The sequence below is a fragment of the Erythrolamprus reginae genome, chromosome Z, assembly GCF_031021105.1.
Source record: "Erythrolamprus reginae isolate rEryReg1 chromosome Z, rEryReg1.hap1, whole genome shotgun sequence".
In the NCBI taxonomy this organism is placed as follows: Eukaryota; Metazoa; Chordata; class Lepidosauria; order Squamata; family Dipsadidae; genus Erythrolamprus; species Erythrolamprus reginae.
The window spans coordinates 104,240,828-104,254,894 of NC_091963.1; the positions used below are offsets into that span (position 1 = coordinate 104,240,828).

A 14,067-nucleotide genomic window follows, 5' to 3' on the forward strand; every position below is an offset into this window, starting at 1 on the left:
AATAGCCTTCTCTGTGGCGGCCCCGGCCCTCTGGAATCAACTCCCCCCAGAGATTAGAACTGCACCCACCCTCCTTGTCTTTCACAAATTACTTAAAAACCTCCTGTATCGCCAGGCATGGGGGAACTGAGACACCTCCCCTAGGCTTTTACATTTTATGTATGGTATGCGTGTGTTGCATCGTTTTTAAATGATGGGTTTTTTACCTTTTTTTTAACATTAGATTTGTTTCCATTGTAACATTGTTGTTATTGTTGTTGTGAGCTGCCCCGAGTCTTCGCAAAGGGGCAGCATACAAATCTAATAAATTATTATTATTATTATTATTATTATTATTATTATTATTATTATTAATTATTATTTGATATTTTTTAATGCCACCCTTCTCCTTAGACTCAGGGCGGCTTACAACATGTTAGCAATAGCAATTTTTAACCAGAGCCAGCCTATTGTCCCCACAATCTGGGTCCTCATTTTACCCACCTCGGAAGGATTGAAAGCTGAGTCAACCTGGAGCCGGTGATGAGATTTGAACCACTGACCTGAAGATCTAGCAGTCAGCTTTAGTGGCCTGCAGTACTGCACTCTACCTGCTGCGCCACCCCGGCTCTTTGATGATGAACCTTTTTTTGCTTGGGTGCCAAAGGGGTATGAGTGTGTGTGCCCACACCCATAATGCAATGCCCTCCCCTCCCGTGTGTGCATGTACAGCCCCCTGGTTTTCCGCCCCCTGCGCATGCAGACAAGCCTCACTGAAGCCATCCACAGGCTCCAGAGGTTTTCCTGGGGAAGGCGAAAATGACATGCGCACTGGAGCTGACATAGGGCAATGCCTCACGTGCCCTGTTCGCCATCATGGATATATAGACTATTTCGTTTGGAATGGAATGGAACGGAATAGAACAAAACAGTGTTTCCCAACCTTGGCAACGTGAAGATATTTGAACTTCAATTCCCAGAATTCCTCAGCCAGCAGCTGCTAATGTTGGGAAACACTGGAATAGAGAATTAGAATAAAGACTAGAATATAGACTAGACTAGAATATAGACTAAACTTGTCAAACTATTTACTAAGTCTGCACTACTATTAATCTTCTCCTTGTTCCCCTCACCCACCTCCTCCCAGAAATGACTGTATGACTGTAACTTTGTTGCTTGCATCCTTTCAATTTATATTGACTGGTTTCTAATTCTTTATTGGCCCAGTGTGATTGGACACACAACGAATTTGTCTTGGTGCATATGCTCTCAACGTACATAAAAGAAAAAGATATATTTGTCAAGAATCATGTGGTACAACAACACTTAATGATTGTCATATGGGTCAAAAAAGCAATGAAGGAACAATCAATATTAATAAAAATCTTAGGGTAAAAGCAACAAGTTACAGTCGTGTCAAGAATCATAAAATACAACATTTAAATGATAGTCCGGGTACAAATAAGCTATCAAATCCCAGCGACCGATTAGGTCCCACAGAGTGGGCCTTCTCCGGGTCCCGTCAACTAAACAATGTCGGTTGGCAGGCCCCAGGGGAAGAGCCTTCTCTGTGACAGCCCCGACCCTCTGGAACCGACTCCCCCCGGAGATTAGAACTGCCCCTACTCTCCTTGCCTTTCGTAAGCTCCTTAAGACCCACCTGTGTCGTCAGGCATGGGGGAACTGAGACATCTCCCCCGGGCATATACAATTTATGAATGGTATGTGTGTATGTATGTGTGTTTAGAAATGGGGTTTTTAAAATGTTTTTAGTAGAAATTTAGATTTGTTGTAAATTGTCTTTTGCACTTTGTTGTGAGCCGCCCCGAGTCTGCGGAGAGGGGCGGCATACAAATCTAAATAAACATAAACATAAACATTAGAAACCAGTCAATATAAATTGAAAGGATACAGGCAACGAAGTTACAGTCATACAGTCATTTCTGGGAGGAGATGGGTCAGGGGAACAATGAGAAGTTTAATAGTAGTGCAGACTTAGTAAATAGTTTGACAAGTATGGGGGGAATTTTTTGTTTAACAGAATGATGACATTCGGGGGGAAAAACTGTTCTTGTGTCTAGTTGTTCTGATATGCAGTGATCTATAGCATCGTTTTGAGGGTGGGAATTGAAGCAGTTTGTGTCCAGTATGTAGGGTGTCTATAAATATTTTCACAGCCCTCTTTGACTTCTGCAGTATACAGGTCCCCAATGGAAGGCAAGGTGGCAGTAATTGTTTGTTCAAAGTGTTGGTAATGACCTATAAAGCCCTACATGGCATTGAATCAGAATATGTCCGGGACCGTCTTCTGCCGCACGAATCCCAGTGGCCAATAAGGTCCCACAGAGTTGGCCTTCTCCGGGTCCCGTTGACTAAACAATGTTGTCTGGCGGGCCTTCTCTGTGGCGGCCCCGGCCCTCTGGAATCAACTCCCCCCAGAGATCAGAACTGCCCCCACCCTCCTTGCCTTTCATAAATTGCTTAAGACCCACCTATATCGCCAGGCATGGGGGAATTGAGACATCTCCCCCAAGCTTATAGAGTTTATGTATGATATGCTTGTGATGTATGCTTTTTTAAATGATGGATTTTGGATACTTTCTTTTAATATTAGATTTGTTACATTGTATATTGTTATTATTATTGTTGTGAGCTGCCCCGAGTCTGCGGAGAGGGGCGGCATACAAATCTAATAAATAAGTAAGTAAGTAAATAGGTAGGTAGGTAGGTAGGTAGGTAGGTGTTGGGATTCCGTCTGAGGCCCCTCAGGGAACGGCTGATCCTCTGCCGGCTTCCTGCTCAGAGGGGGAGGATGAGGAACAGGAGGTTCAGGCAGACGGGGAGGAGGAATCTCAGGCTGAGGGAGAGGGAGAACAGCCAGAGTCCCCCGAGAGGGAGCTCTCCCCAGCAAGCAGCCTGGATTCCTTAGATGAAAATGCACAAGCAATAATCGATCTCCGGCAGAGAAGAGCAACACAACGAAGGGGACAATTAGCCAGGTACTTTCAGCACTAAAGAGGCAACAGCTGGGTTTGGGTGTGGTGCTCTCTGGAAAGGCTGAAAAGGCAGACCCACCCTTCCTGGCTTGTGGAGTATTATCTTTGGGAGTCCTGGAACCTGGATGTGATCTTTGGCGTCTTGGAATTCTGGTTTGTGACTTTGAATACTGAAACCTTGGGGGGAAAAGGTATGGGTCTTATTCTCTACAGTGGTGGGTGTGCCAGCAAGAAGTCTGCTGTATTGTCTGGCCATCAGGACTCTGTTGTGAAGTCTCATAGCCTGCCTGTTGGGAAGAACAGGTTTTTCTCTGTGTTTATTTTTCACACTATAAAGTGCTTTTGCTTTTACCAGCGTGTCTGGCTGCTTTTTCCAGTTGGTGTTGAAGTCTGGGGGCACCCAGACAGAACAGTAGGTAGGTAGGTAGGTAGGTAAGTAAGTAAGTAAGTAAGTAAGTAAGTAAGTAAGTAAGTAAGTAAGTAAGTAAGTAAATAAATAAATAAATAAATAAATAATCAAACAAATAAACAAACAAACCAGTAATCAGCAGAAGTAGCTTCAGTACTGCACTCTAACCATTGCACCACCGTGGCTCTCTACTCCCCCAGTGTGTTTCAATCTCTGGATTGAAATTTAAACTCAGAACTCTTCTTAACAGAAAAAGAGCCTTCCAAAAAAAAAAAAAAGCCAATGATAATTCAACATGTGCTCCCTCACCACACTCCATTAAACAAAGCTGGGGAAATCTACCTGGCTATCCCTATTCTGTCACAGGAATTTACACAAGCAAATGCTGCTGCTGCTTTTAATTTCAGCACAACAGGGCAAGTGAAGTGTGGGGCAGGTGGATTCTCCCAGCTTTGTTTTGCCTTCCTTCCCACCAAACATCGCCAGCTGGAAGAAATGCATCTACCAATCACCCTCTTTCATCTTGGGCATAGCTGAGTTTGGAGAGAAAGTGGGGTTTTAACAGATGGCTAGACTAGTGTGTTGAACCATCTGCCAAAACTTGCTCTGGTTTTGCACAAATATTTTGTGCGGGTGTGTTCAGAAGAAGCTGTCAGGGTTGAAGTTAGCAAGATGGGAAGAGGGAAGATTGGAAGCAGAGAAATCTGTTATGAAAACACTGTGCAGATGGACATAATAGCCAAACTTAAGAAAAGTCCCTTTCTCTTAGGCGATCAAAAAGAAATCCAAGATTTAACTCCGCATTACGTCTTTATATAAAAACCCGTCTGTGGCTTGGTAGAAGCTGCTCTATTTTAGTTTGCTATTATGGGTATTGTAAAGGATGTTCGTAGAGACATCTGATGCCCCAGATTCCCTGTCAGTGTGCTAAATTTTAAAGAGAATTATTGCAGGCATCTGAAGAGCTTTAACAGGAACTTCACTGTTGTTGTCATCAGTGGTTAAAAATATTAGAACTATTCCAGCAGAGCACCGACCTCAGAACAGCCTGAAGAAAAAATATATAGAATCAGGGAACGTTGTGACCATGAAGCAGCAGGGAGTGAACTAACTGTGTGTGTGTGTGTGTGTGTGTGTGTGTGTGTGTGTGTGTGTGTGTGTAGACCACATTTGGAATACTGTGTTCAGTTCTGGGGACCTCACCTACAAAAAGATATTGACAAAATTGAACGGGTCCAAAGAGGAGCTACATACAGGGGTAGGGAACGTTGGCTCTTCTGTGACTTGTGGACTTCAACTCCCAGAATTCCTGAGCTAGCATGATTGGCTCAGGAATTCTGGGAGTTGAAGTCCACAAGTCATAGAAGAGCCAACGTTCCCTACCCCTGTAGGGTGGAAGGTCTTAAGCATAAAGCGTATCAGGAAAGACTTCATGAACTCAATCTGTATAGTCTGCAGGACAGAAAGAAAAGGGGGGACATGATCAAAACATTTAAATATGTTAAAGGGTTAAATAAGGTCCAGGAGGGAAGTGTTTTTAATAGGAAAGCGAACACAAGAACAAGGGGACACAATCTGAAGTTAGTTGGGGGAAAGATCAAAAGCAACATGAGAAAATATTATTTTACTGAAAGAGTAGTAGATCCTTGGAACAAACTTCCAGCAGACGTGGTTGGTAAATCCACAGTAACTGAATTTAAACATGCCTGGGATAAACATATATCCATCCTAAGATAAAATACAGAAAATAGTATAAGGGCAGACTAGATGGACCATGAGGTCTTTTTCTGCCATCAATCTGTGCGTGTGTGTCTGCTTTGCTGTATACTACCCATTGTTCAGCTGCTGTTTGTCTGCTTTCCATTTCTGAGCCAGGAACCAGTTTGGAGATCTGAAAAACAGAGGAGCCAGGGTAGAGTTTGGAAAAAAAGAAATTTCTCATTGCCCAGTTTCAAATACAGTAGTCCTAGAAAAGAATGCCCAGGCACCAGAGAGATAGGGGCATGCCTGCACCAGCTTAAAGTGGCCAGCAGATGCCAGGCTGATCCTACCAATCTGTACTAGGGACACAATGTCAGTGAAGTGCATCAAATTGTTTTCACCACAAAGCCTTTCTTGGGAGAAGTAGAGTGGGAAGGAAGGAAGGTGCAGTTTAGGCTAGCTGAAATTTGTTAGCTGATGTTTGGATTTTCACAAACATCATACAACTATTGCTTTAAGGATGAGTTGGCTTTTTTGTTTGTTGGTGTTATCTATGCCTTCAGATCTTTTTCTTTAAAAAGCATCTTTAAATGCTTTAAAACCCACTGCAACAACATAGCCAAGAAGGCTTCAATAGTTGTAAACCTAATCCTACCCTAATCCTAATCCTACGTAGCTTCTGCTATGGCAATCTCACACCATTTACCAGAGCTTACAAAACTTTTGCCAGACCCATCCTCGAATACAGCTCATCTGTTTGGAACCCATATCACATCTCAGACATTAACACTCTTGAAAATGTCTAAAGATGCTTCACCAGAAGAGCCCTTCACTCCTCCACTCGAAACAGAATACCCTACAAGACTAGACTTTCAATCCCGGGCCTAGAAAGCTTAGAACTAAGACGCCTTAAACAAGGTCTAAGTATTGCCCACAAGATCATATGCTGCAACATCCTGCCTGTCGGCGACTACTTCAGCTTCAACCACAACAACACAAGAGCACACAGCAGATTTAAACTTAATATTAATTGCTCCAAACTTGACTGTAAAAAATCTGACTTCAGTAACTGAGTTGTTGAAGCGTGGAACTCATTACCGGACTCTATATTGTCATCCCCAAACCCCCAACACTTTACCCTTGGATTATCCACGGTTGACCTATCCAGATTCCTAAGAGGTCAGTAAGGGGCAAGTACAAGTGCTCTAGAGTGCCTTCCGTCCCCTGTCCTATTGCTCTCCTATATCTCCTATACCTTTCTTCTACTGTATTCCTATATCTCTTCTTCTATTCTTTCATTGATATGTTCTATTCCTATATTTTCTTTTCTATTCTTTCTTAGATAGAAACATAGAAACATAGAAGACTGATGGCAGAAAAAGACCTCATGGTCCATGTAGTCTGCCCTTGTACTATTTTTTGTATTTTATCTTAGGATGGATATATGTTTATCCCAGGCATGTTTAAATTCAGTTACTGTGGATTTACCAACCACGTCTGCTGAAAGTTTGTTCCAAGGATCTACTACTCTTTCAGTAAAATAATATTTTCTCATGTTGCTTTTGATCTTTCCCCCAGCTAATTTCAGATTGTGCCCCCTTGTTCTTGTGTTCACTTTCCTATTAAAAACACTTCCCTCCTGAACCTTATTTAACCCTTTAACATATTTAAATGTTTCGATCATGTCCCCCCTTTTCCTTCTGTCCTCCAGATTATACAGATTGAGTTCATTAACTCTTTCCTGATAAGTTTTATGCTTAAGACCTTCCACCATTCTTGTAGCCCGTCTTTGGACCCGTTCAATTTTGTCAATATTTATATATCAATATATATTTACTATGAGTATCTCCTCTATAACCTTCATCATGTATTTTACTCTCTCTCTCTCTCTGTGTGTGTGTGTGTGTGTGTGTATATGTTTTCGTAAATTTTCACGGGTACAGTATATGTATGCAAAATATTACACAGGGCAAAACCCGAACTCAGAACAATCTACATATATATATATATATATATATATATATATATATATATATATATATATATATATATATATACAGTATATAGTATATGTAGATTGTTCTGAGTTCGGGTTTTGCCCTGTGTAATGTTTTGCATGTCTATGCGACGTTTCGGCGAAATCACATTCACCATCATCAGGCTGAAGTTCCAATCTTTGTGTTGTTGTAAATGGAATGTTAGCAACTGTCATTTCTTCCTAGTATATAGTGTGGGGGTGGAGATTTGTTTTGAATGTAGCAAATAGATTGGGTGATTATGTTTCAGTGATCTGATTGGTTGGTGTAATCATAGTTATTAGAAGGAATGACATGGAGATTTTTATGAAGTGTTTTGTTTAAGGCTGATTTCCAAATATAAAATTCTAAAATCATAATTATTAGAAGGATTGACATGCTGATTATTATGAAGTGTTTATTTTGTTTAAGGCTGGTTTCCAAATCTCTGGCAGGCGGGAGGTATCATCTCTTTTATTTATACAAAGGGGTCTCCTCTCAATTTCTATAGCTTCTAGAGAAATTCTTCTATATAAATTCTCTGTTTTGTGGAGTAATTTAGTTTTTTCAAAGTCAATTTCGTGCCCTGTTTTTTTAATGTGCTGGACAAGGGAGGAGGTCTTTTCTTCTTTTTTGACTGCATTCACATGTTCTGCTATGCGTTGGCTCACTCTTCGGTTAGTTTGTCCAATGTATGTGGCTGCACATGTTTTGCAAGGGATTTCATAGATTCCTTGGTATTCCAATTGGATTTTATCTTTGGGGCTCCTTAGGATATTAGATATTTTTTGGTTAGTGCAAAATGAAGTTTTGATGTTATGTTTTTGCAGAATTTTACTAATTTTATCCGTGGTGCCTTTGATGTAAGGAAGGATGGTGGTGCCATTGTCCTGTTCTTGATCTAGTTTTTTGGGGGGTGTCTCTTTTTTGATTAGGTTTGTTATTGTTTTCTCTTTGAATCCATTAGAAATTAGTACATCTTTGAGTTTGTTCAATTCAGTTTTTAAGTGCTCATGGTCAGCTAAGCGTTTGGTTCTGGTGATGAGAGTTTTGGCCACTGAGGTGATTTGTGCGGGGTGGTGGTGTGAGTGTGCATTTAGATAACGGTTGGTATGGGTTTTCTTTTGGTAGATAGTATGTCCTAGGCTGCCATTGGGTTTTTTATAGACCAGTACATCTAGAAAGGGAAGTTGATCATTGATTTCTGTTTCCATAGTAAACTGTATTTTGGGGTGTAGGCTGTTGAGATGTGTGAGGAAATTGTCTAGTTTTTCTTTACCATGTGGCCAAATTACAAAGGTATCATCAACATATCTCAGCCAAAGTTTGGGTTTGTATTTGGCTTGCTCTAAAGCATTATTTTCGAAATATTCCATATAGAGGTTGGCTATGACAGGTGATAGAGGTGATCCCATGGGGGCTCCCTCTATCTGTTTATATCTTTGTTCATTATAGATGAAGTATGTATTGGTCAGGCAGTGGTTGGTAAGGTCTAGGATATATTTGGGGGGTTTGTGTTTGTCCTGGATAGCTGTCAAGGCTTCTTTAATAGGTATTTGTGTGAACAGGGACACAACATCGAAACTTACAAGTAGGTCATCGGGTTGTAGGTTTTGTTTTTTAATTATTTGTATAAAGTGGAATGAATTTTGAACATATGAAGTAATAGTTTCTGTATATGGTTGAAGGTATTTGGCTAAAAATTTGGCAAGGTCTTGTAGAGGGGAGCCTATAGAACTGACTATTGGCCTGAGAGGTATTCCTTCTTTGTGTATTTTTGGAAGGCCATAGAGTTTTGGACATATGGAAGATTTTTCTCTGGGGATGATTTTTTGCTGGATTTCTTCGCTGATGGGAGAGGCCTTGATTTTAGATTTGGTGGTTTTTTCTAGGTAGGTGGTAGGATCTGTGCTTAGGAGTTTGTAGGCCGGGTTTTGTAGTAGATTTGTCATTTTTTCTTTGTAGTCTGCTGTGTTCATCACTATAGTGGAGTTTCCTTTATCGGCTGGGAGGATTATTATTTCCTGGTTTTTCTTCAGATTGATAAGTGCATCTCTTTCTTCCTGTTGTATGTTGCTTTTAGGAGGTTTACTAGAGCAGAGAATATTAGTGACTTTAAGTCTGATTTTGTTAGCAGTATCTGGGTTGATTTTATTTAAAGTTGTTTCAATTCCACATATGATGTTTTCAGTTGGTATGCGTCTTGGAGTTATTGCAAAATTAAATCCTTTTGAAAGAATATTGGTTTCTGTAGTGGTGAGTATCCTGTCTGATATGTTATGTACTGTTTTGGTCATAAGTTGTTGTGGAGGGCTGGATTTTTGCTGTACCTCTAGTATTTGGATTTTCTTATTATGTGTGTCTGTCTTGTATTGGGTTTCTGTTTCTGCTCTCCAGACTGATATTTGTTTGAATTTATCCCAGAGTATAGGGTGTGTTTGGTTGCTGATTTTAAGGTGAAGAGAGAGTAGACTTTTGTTGATTTCATCAAGTATGAATCTTTTTTTGTGGAGTTCATTTCTGATTAGGGCTAATTCAGTTCTTTTTAGGATCCTCTCTATGGTTGGGGTTTTTGGGTGGAATTTTAGTTGGAAGTATTTGGGAATTATTTTTTTGTCCCTGCAGTTGCGTAGGAATGTGAGATCACATAAGATGGAGGCTTTTCTGACTTCAAGTTTTTCATAGGTCCTAGTCAGTAGGAAAGTGTCCTCCCCGTAGAGGCAAGATATTTGTTTTCGTAAATTTTCATGGGTATATGTATGTAGATTGTTCTGAGTTCGGGTTTTGCCCTGTGTAATGTTTTGCATGTCTATGCGATGTTTCGGCGAAATCACATTCACCATCATCAGGCTGAAGTTCCAATCTTTGTGTTGTTGTAAATGGAATGTTAGCAACTGTCATTTCTTCCTAGTATATAGTGTGGGGGTGGAGATTTGTTTTGAATGTAGCAAATAGATTGGGTGATTATGTTTCAGTGATCTGATTGGTTGGTGTAATCATAGTTATTAGAAGGAATGACATGGAGATTTTTATGAAGTGTTTTATTTAAGGCTGATTTCCAAATATAAAATTCTAAAATCATAATTATTAGAAGGATTGACATGCTGATTATTATGAAGTGTTTATTTTGTTTAAGGCTGGTTTCCAAATCTCTGGCAGGCGGGAGGTATCATCTCTTTTATTTATACAAAGGGGTCTCCTCTCAATTTCTATAGCTTCTAGAGAAATTCTTCTATATAAATTCTCTGTTTTGTGGAGTAATTTAGTTTTTTCAAAGTCAATTTCGTGCCCTGTTTTTTTAATGTGCTGGACAAGGGAGGAGGTCTTTTCTTCTTTTTTGACTGCATTCACATGTTCTGCTATGCGTTGGCTCACTCTTCGGTTAGTTTGTCCAATGTATGTGGCTGCACATGTTTTGCAAGGGATTTCATAGATTCCTTGGTATTCCAATTGGATTTTATCTTTGGGGCTCCTTAGGATATTAGATATTTTTTGGTTAGTGCAAAATGAAGTTTTGATGTTATGTTTTTGCAGAATTTTACTAATTTTATCCGTGGTGCCTTTGATGTAAGGAAGGATGGTGGTGCCATTGTCCTGTTCTTGATCTAGTTTTTTGGGGGGTGTCTCTTTTTTGATTAGGTTTGTTATTGTTTTCTCTTTGAATCCATTAGAAATTAGTACATCTTTGAGTTTGTTCAATTCAGTTTTTAAGTGCTCATGGTCAGCTAAGCGTTTGGTTCTGGTGATGAGAGTTTTGGCCACTGAGGTGATTTGTGCGGGGTGGTGGTGTGAGTGTGCATTTAGATAACGGTTGGTATGGGTTTTCTTTTGGTAGATAGTATGTCCTAGGCTGCCATTGGATTTTTTATAGACCAGTACATCTAGAAAGGGAAGTTGATCATTGATTTCTGTTTCCATAGTAAACTGTATTTTGGGGTGTAGGCTGTTGAGATGTGTGAGGAAATTGTCTAGTTTTTCTTTACCATGTGGCCAAATTACAAAGGTATCATCAACATATCTCAGCCAAAGTTTGGGTTTGTATTTGGCTTGCTCTAAAGCATTATTTTCGAAATATTCCATATAGAGGTTGGCTATGACAGGTGATAGAGGTGATCCCATGGGGGCTCCCTCTATCTGTTTATATCTTTGTTCATTATAGATGAAGTATGTATTGGTCAGGCAGTGGTTGGTAAGGTCTAGGATATATTTGGGGGGTTTGTGTTTGTCCTGGATAGCTGTCAAGGCTTCTTTAATAGGTATTTGTGTGAACAGGGACACAACATCGAAACTTACAAGTAGGTCATCGGGTTGTAGGTTTTGTTTTTTAATTACAGTGATCCCCCGTTTATTGCGTCCCCAACCATTGCGAACAGGGTACTTCGCGATTTTTCAACCCGGAAGTCAAAATACCATCTACGCATGCGTGCGTTTTTTCTATGGGCACGCATGCGTAGATGGCAACCGGGAGATCAGCTGCTGGGTGGCTTTCCTGGGTCTTCCCCCTCTTGCTGGCGTCAGCGAGGAGTTTCCCCACCGCCCACGCAAACTCCTCGCTGCCGCCCGCCCTTCGCCCGCCCACGCCGTTCATTCTCGCCGCACGGGCCTGTCCACGCTGTCTCTCGGCGCTTTCGAGCTGAGTCCGGGAGCGAGTTCGCTCCCGGACTCAGCACGAAAGCGCCGAGAGACAGCGCCAAGGAACGGGCCTGTCCACGCTGTCTCTCGGCGCTTTCGAGCTGAGTCCGGGAGCGAGTTCGCTCCCGGACTCAGCACGAAAGCGCCGAGAGACAGCGCCAAGGAACGGGCCTGTCCACGCTGTCTCTCGGCGCTTTCGAGCTGAGTCCGGGAGCGAGTTCGCTCCCGGACTCAGCACGAAAGCGCCGAGAGACAGCGCCAAGGAACTGGCCTGTCCACGCTGTCTCTCGGCGCTTTCGAGCTGAGTCCGGGAGCGAGTTCGCTCCCGGACTCAGCACGAAAGCGCCGAGAGACAGCGCCAAGGAACGGGCCTGTCCACGCTGTCTCTCGGCGCTTTCGAGCTGAGTCCGGGAGCGAGTTCGCTCCCGGACTCAGCACGAAAGCGCCGAGAGACAGCGCCAAGGAACGGGCCTGTCCACGCTGTCTCTCGGCGCTTTCGAGCTGAGTCCGGGAGCGAGTTCGCTCCCGGACTCAGCACGAAAGCACCGAGAGACAGCGCCCCCCGGACCCCCAACCCGGGTTTGGGGGGCTGCTAGGAAGCCCCCCATGCCGGCGGCAAACAGCCACGCCGCCCCCAATCTTCGGCTCCTCGCTAGCGCTGTGGGAGTAAAAACACCATCTGCACATGCCAGATGGTGTTTTTACTTCCGCATCGCTACTTCGCGAAAACCCGCTCGTTGCGGGGGCTCCTGGAACGGAACCCTCGCAACGAGCGGGGGATCACTGTATTTGTATAAAGTGGAATGAATATATACACCGTGTATATATACACCCACTAAATATAATATATAATATACACCGTGTATATATATACACCCACTAAAACCCTCATTGTGTATTGGACTAAATAAATAAATAAATAAAATAAAATAAATAAATGAATGAAATGTTTACAACTCTAAAAAGCACACTGCGTACCTCCACCTTTCAATTTCTCTTATAATATTTCTGCTTTGCCATCTTTTTGTTTTTTTCTTCAATGACAGCTGTGCAACGCCTCGCACAAAGCCATATGGAATCCAACAGTTCTTGGATGGATGAAGATTATGCTGAAGATGTTAAGGAAGAGGAAGAAGAGGAAGAGGAGGAAGAGGAGGAGGAGGAAGAAGAAGAAGCTCAGGATTCAGATGACACTGTGAGGGAGATGACTGGCTTGTATAAAGCAGGAGGTAAGCCTGACAAAGACCGATTTGGAAAGAAGAGACCAAACCAATGGGAAAATATGTGTGGTCAGACTCAATCTTACAGTATAGAACAGGGGTCCCCAAACTTTTTACACAGGGGGCCAGTTTACTGTCCCTCAGACTGTTGGAGGGCCGGACTATAAAAAAACCCCTACGAACAAATCCCTATGCACACTGCACATATCTTATTTAAAGTAAAAAACAAAATGGGAACAAAAACAATATTTAAAATAAGAAGTAATTAAGTAATAAAGTAATTTATACATTTTTATTAACAAGTAAATTTAAACTTAAATCAAGAAACTCCCTCCATTTCTCCTTCCTTCCCTCCTTCCTCTCTACTTCTCTCTTCCCTCTCTTTTCTTCCTTCTCTCTCGTTTCATTTTCCTCTCCCTCATTTTCTCATTTTTCTCTTTCTCTTTTTCTCTCTCTCTCTCTTTCCATCTATCCCCCTTTCTGTCTTCCTCTCTCTCTCCCTCTTTCTCTCTGTCCCTCTCTCTTTCTCTCTTCTCTTTCTCTGTCTCTTTCACTCACTCTTTCTCTCTCCCTCTTTGTATCTCTCCCTCTTCCGCCCTCTTTCTCTTGCTTTCTTTCTCATTCTATTTCTATCTCTCCCTCTCTCCCTCCCTCTCCCTCTTTCTTTCTCTCTCACTCTATTTCTATCTCTCCCTCTTTCTCTCTCCCTCTCTATCTCTCCCTCTTTCTTTCTCACTATATTTCTATCCTTTCTCTCTCACTCTCTATCTCTCCCTCTTTCTCTCTCTCTCTTGCTTTCTCTTTCTCATACACCACGCTGGCAACAGAGAGAGAAAGAGAGAGCGGAGGGCAGCTTGCCAGTCCACGGCCCCCTGAATGAGCAGTTCTGCATGGCCCCAGCACTGGACTTCACCGTCGCCTCCGCCCCCGTCCGGCTCTCCAGCTAACCCCCTGAATTCACCCGAACGGAGGCGGCGGTGGTTTCAAAGGACCAACATACGGTCCTTCATGGTGCTGCGTTGCTAAAGCCTCCAAGCTCCGCTGCTGTCCTTGGGCATTGTTACTTCTAAGCTGCGCTGAGAGAGAGAGAGAGAGCGGAGAGTACCGGACTTCAC

At 42.2% G+C, this 14,067-nt stretch overlaps 1 protein-coding gene across 3 annotated transcripts in view; it reads left to right on the forward strand.

Annotated features, from left to right (window-relative positions):
- PPP1R1B (protein phosphatase 1 regulatory inhibitor subunit 1B) overlaps positions 1–14,067 on the forward strand; it is a 103,395-nt gene that overhangs the window by 57,605 nt on the left and 31,723 nt on the right. For all 3 annotated transcript variants that reach the window (XM_070728991.1, XM_070728993.1, XM_070728992.1), the window contains exon 5: positions 12,779–12,961. In XM_070728991.1, coding sequence (XP_070585092.1) covers positions 12,779–12,961 — 183 coding nt within the window. The remainder of the gene's footprint in view (positions 1–12,778; positions 12,962–14,067) is intronic.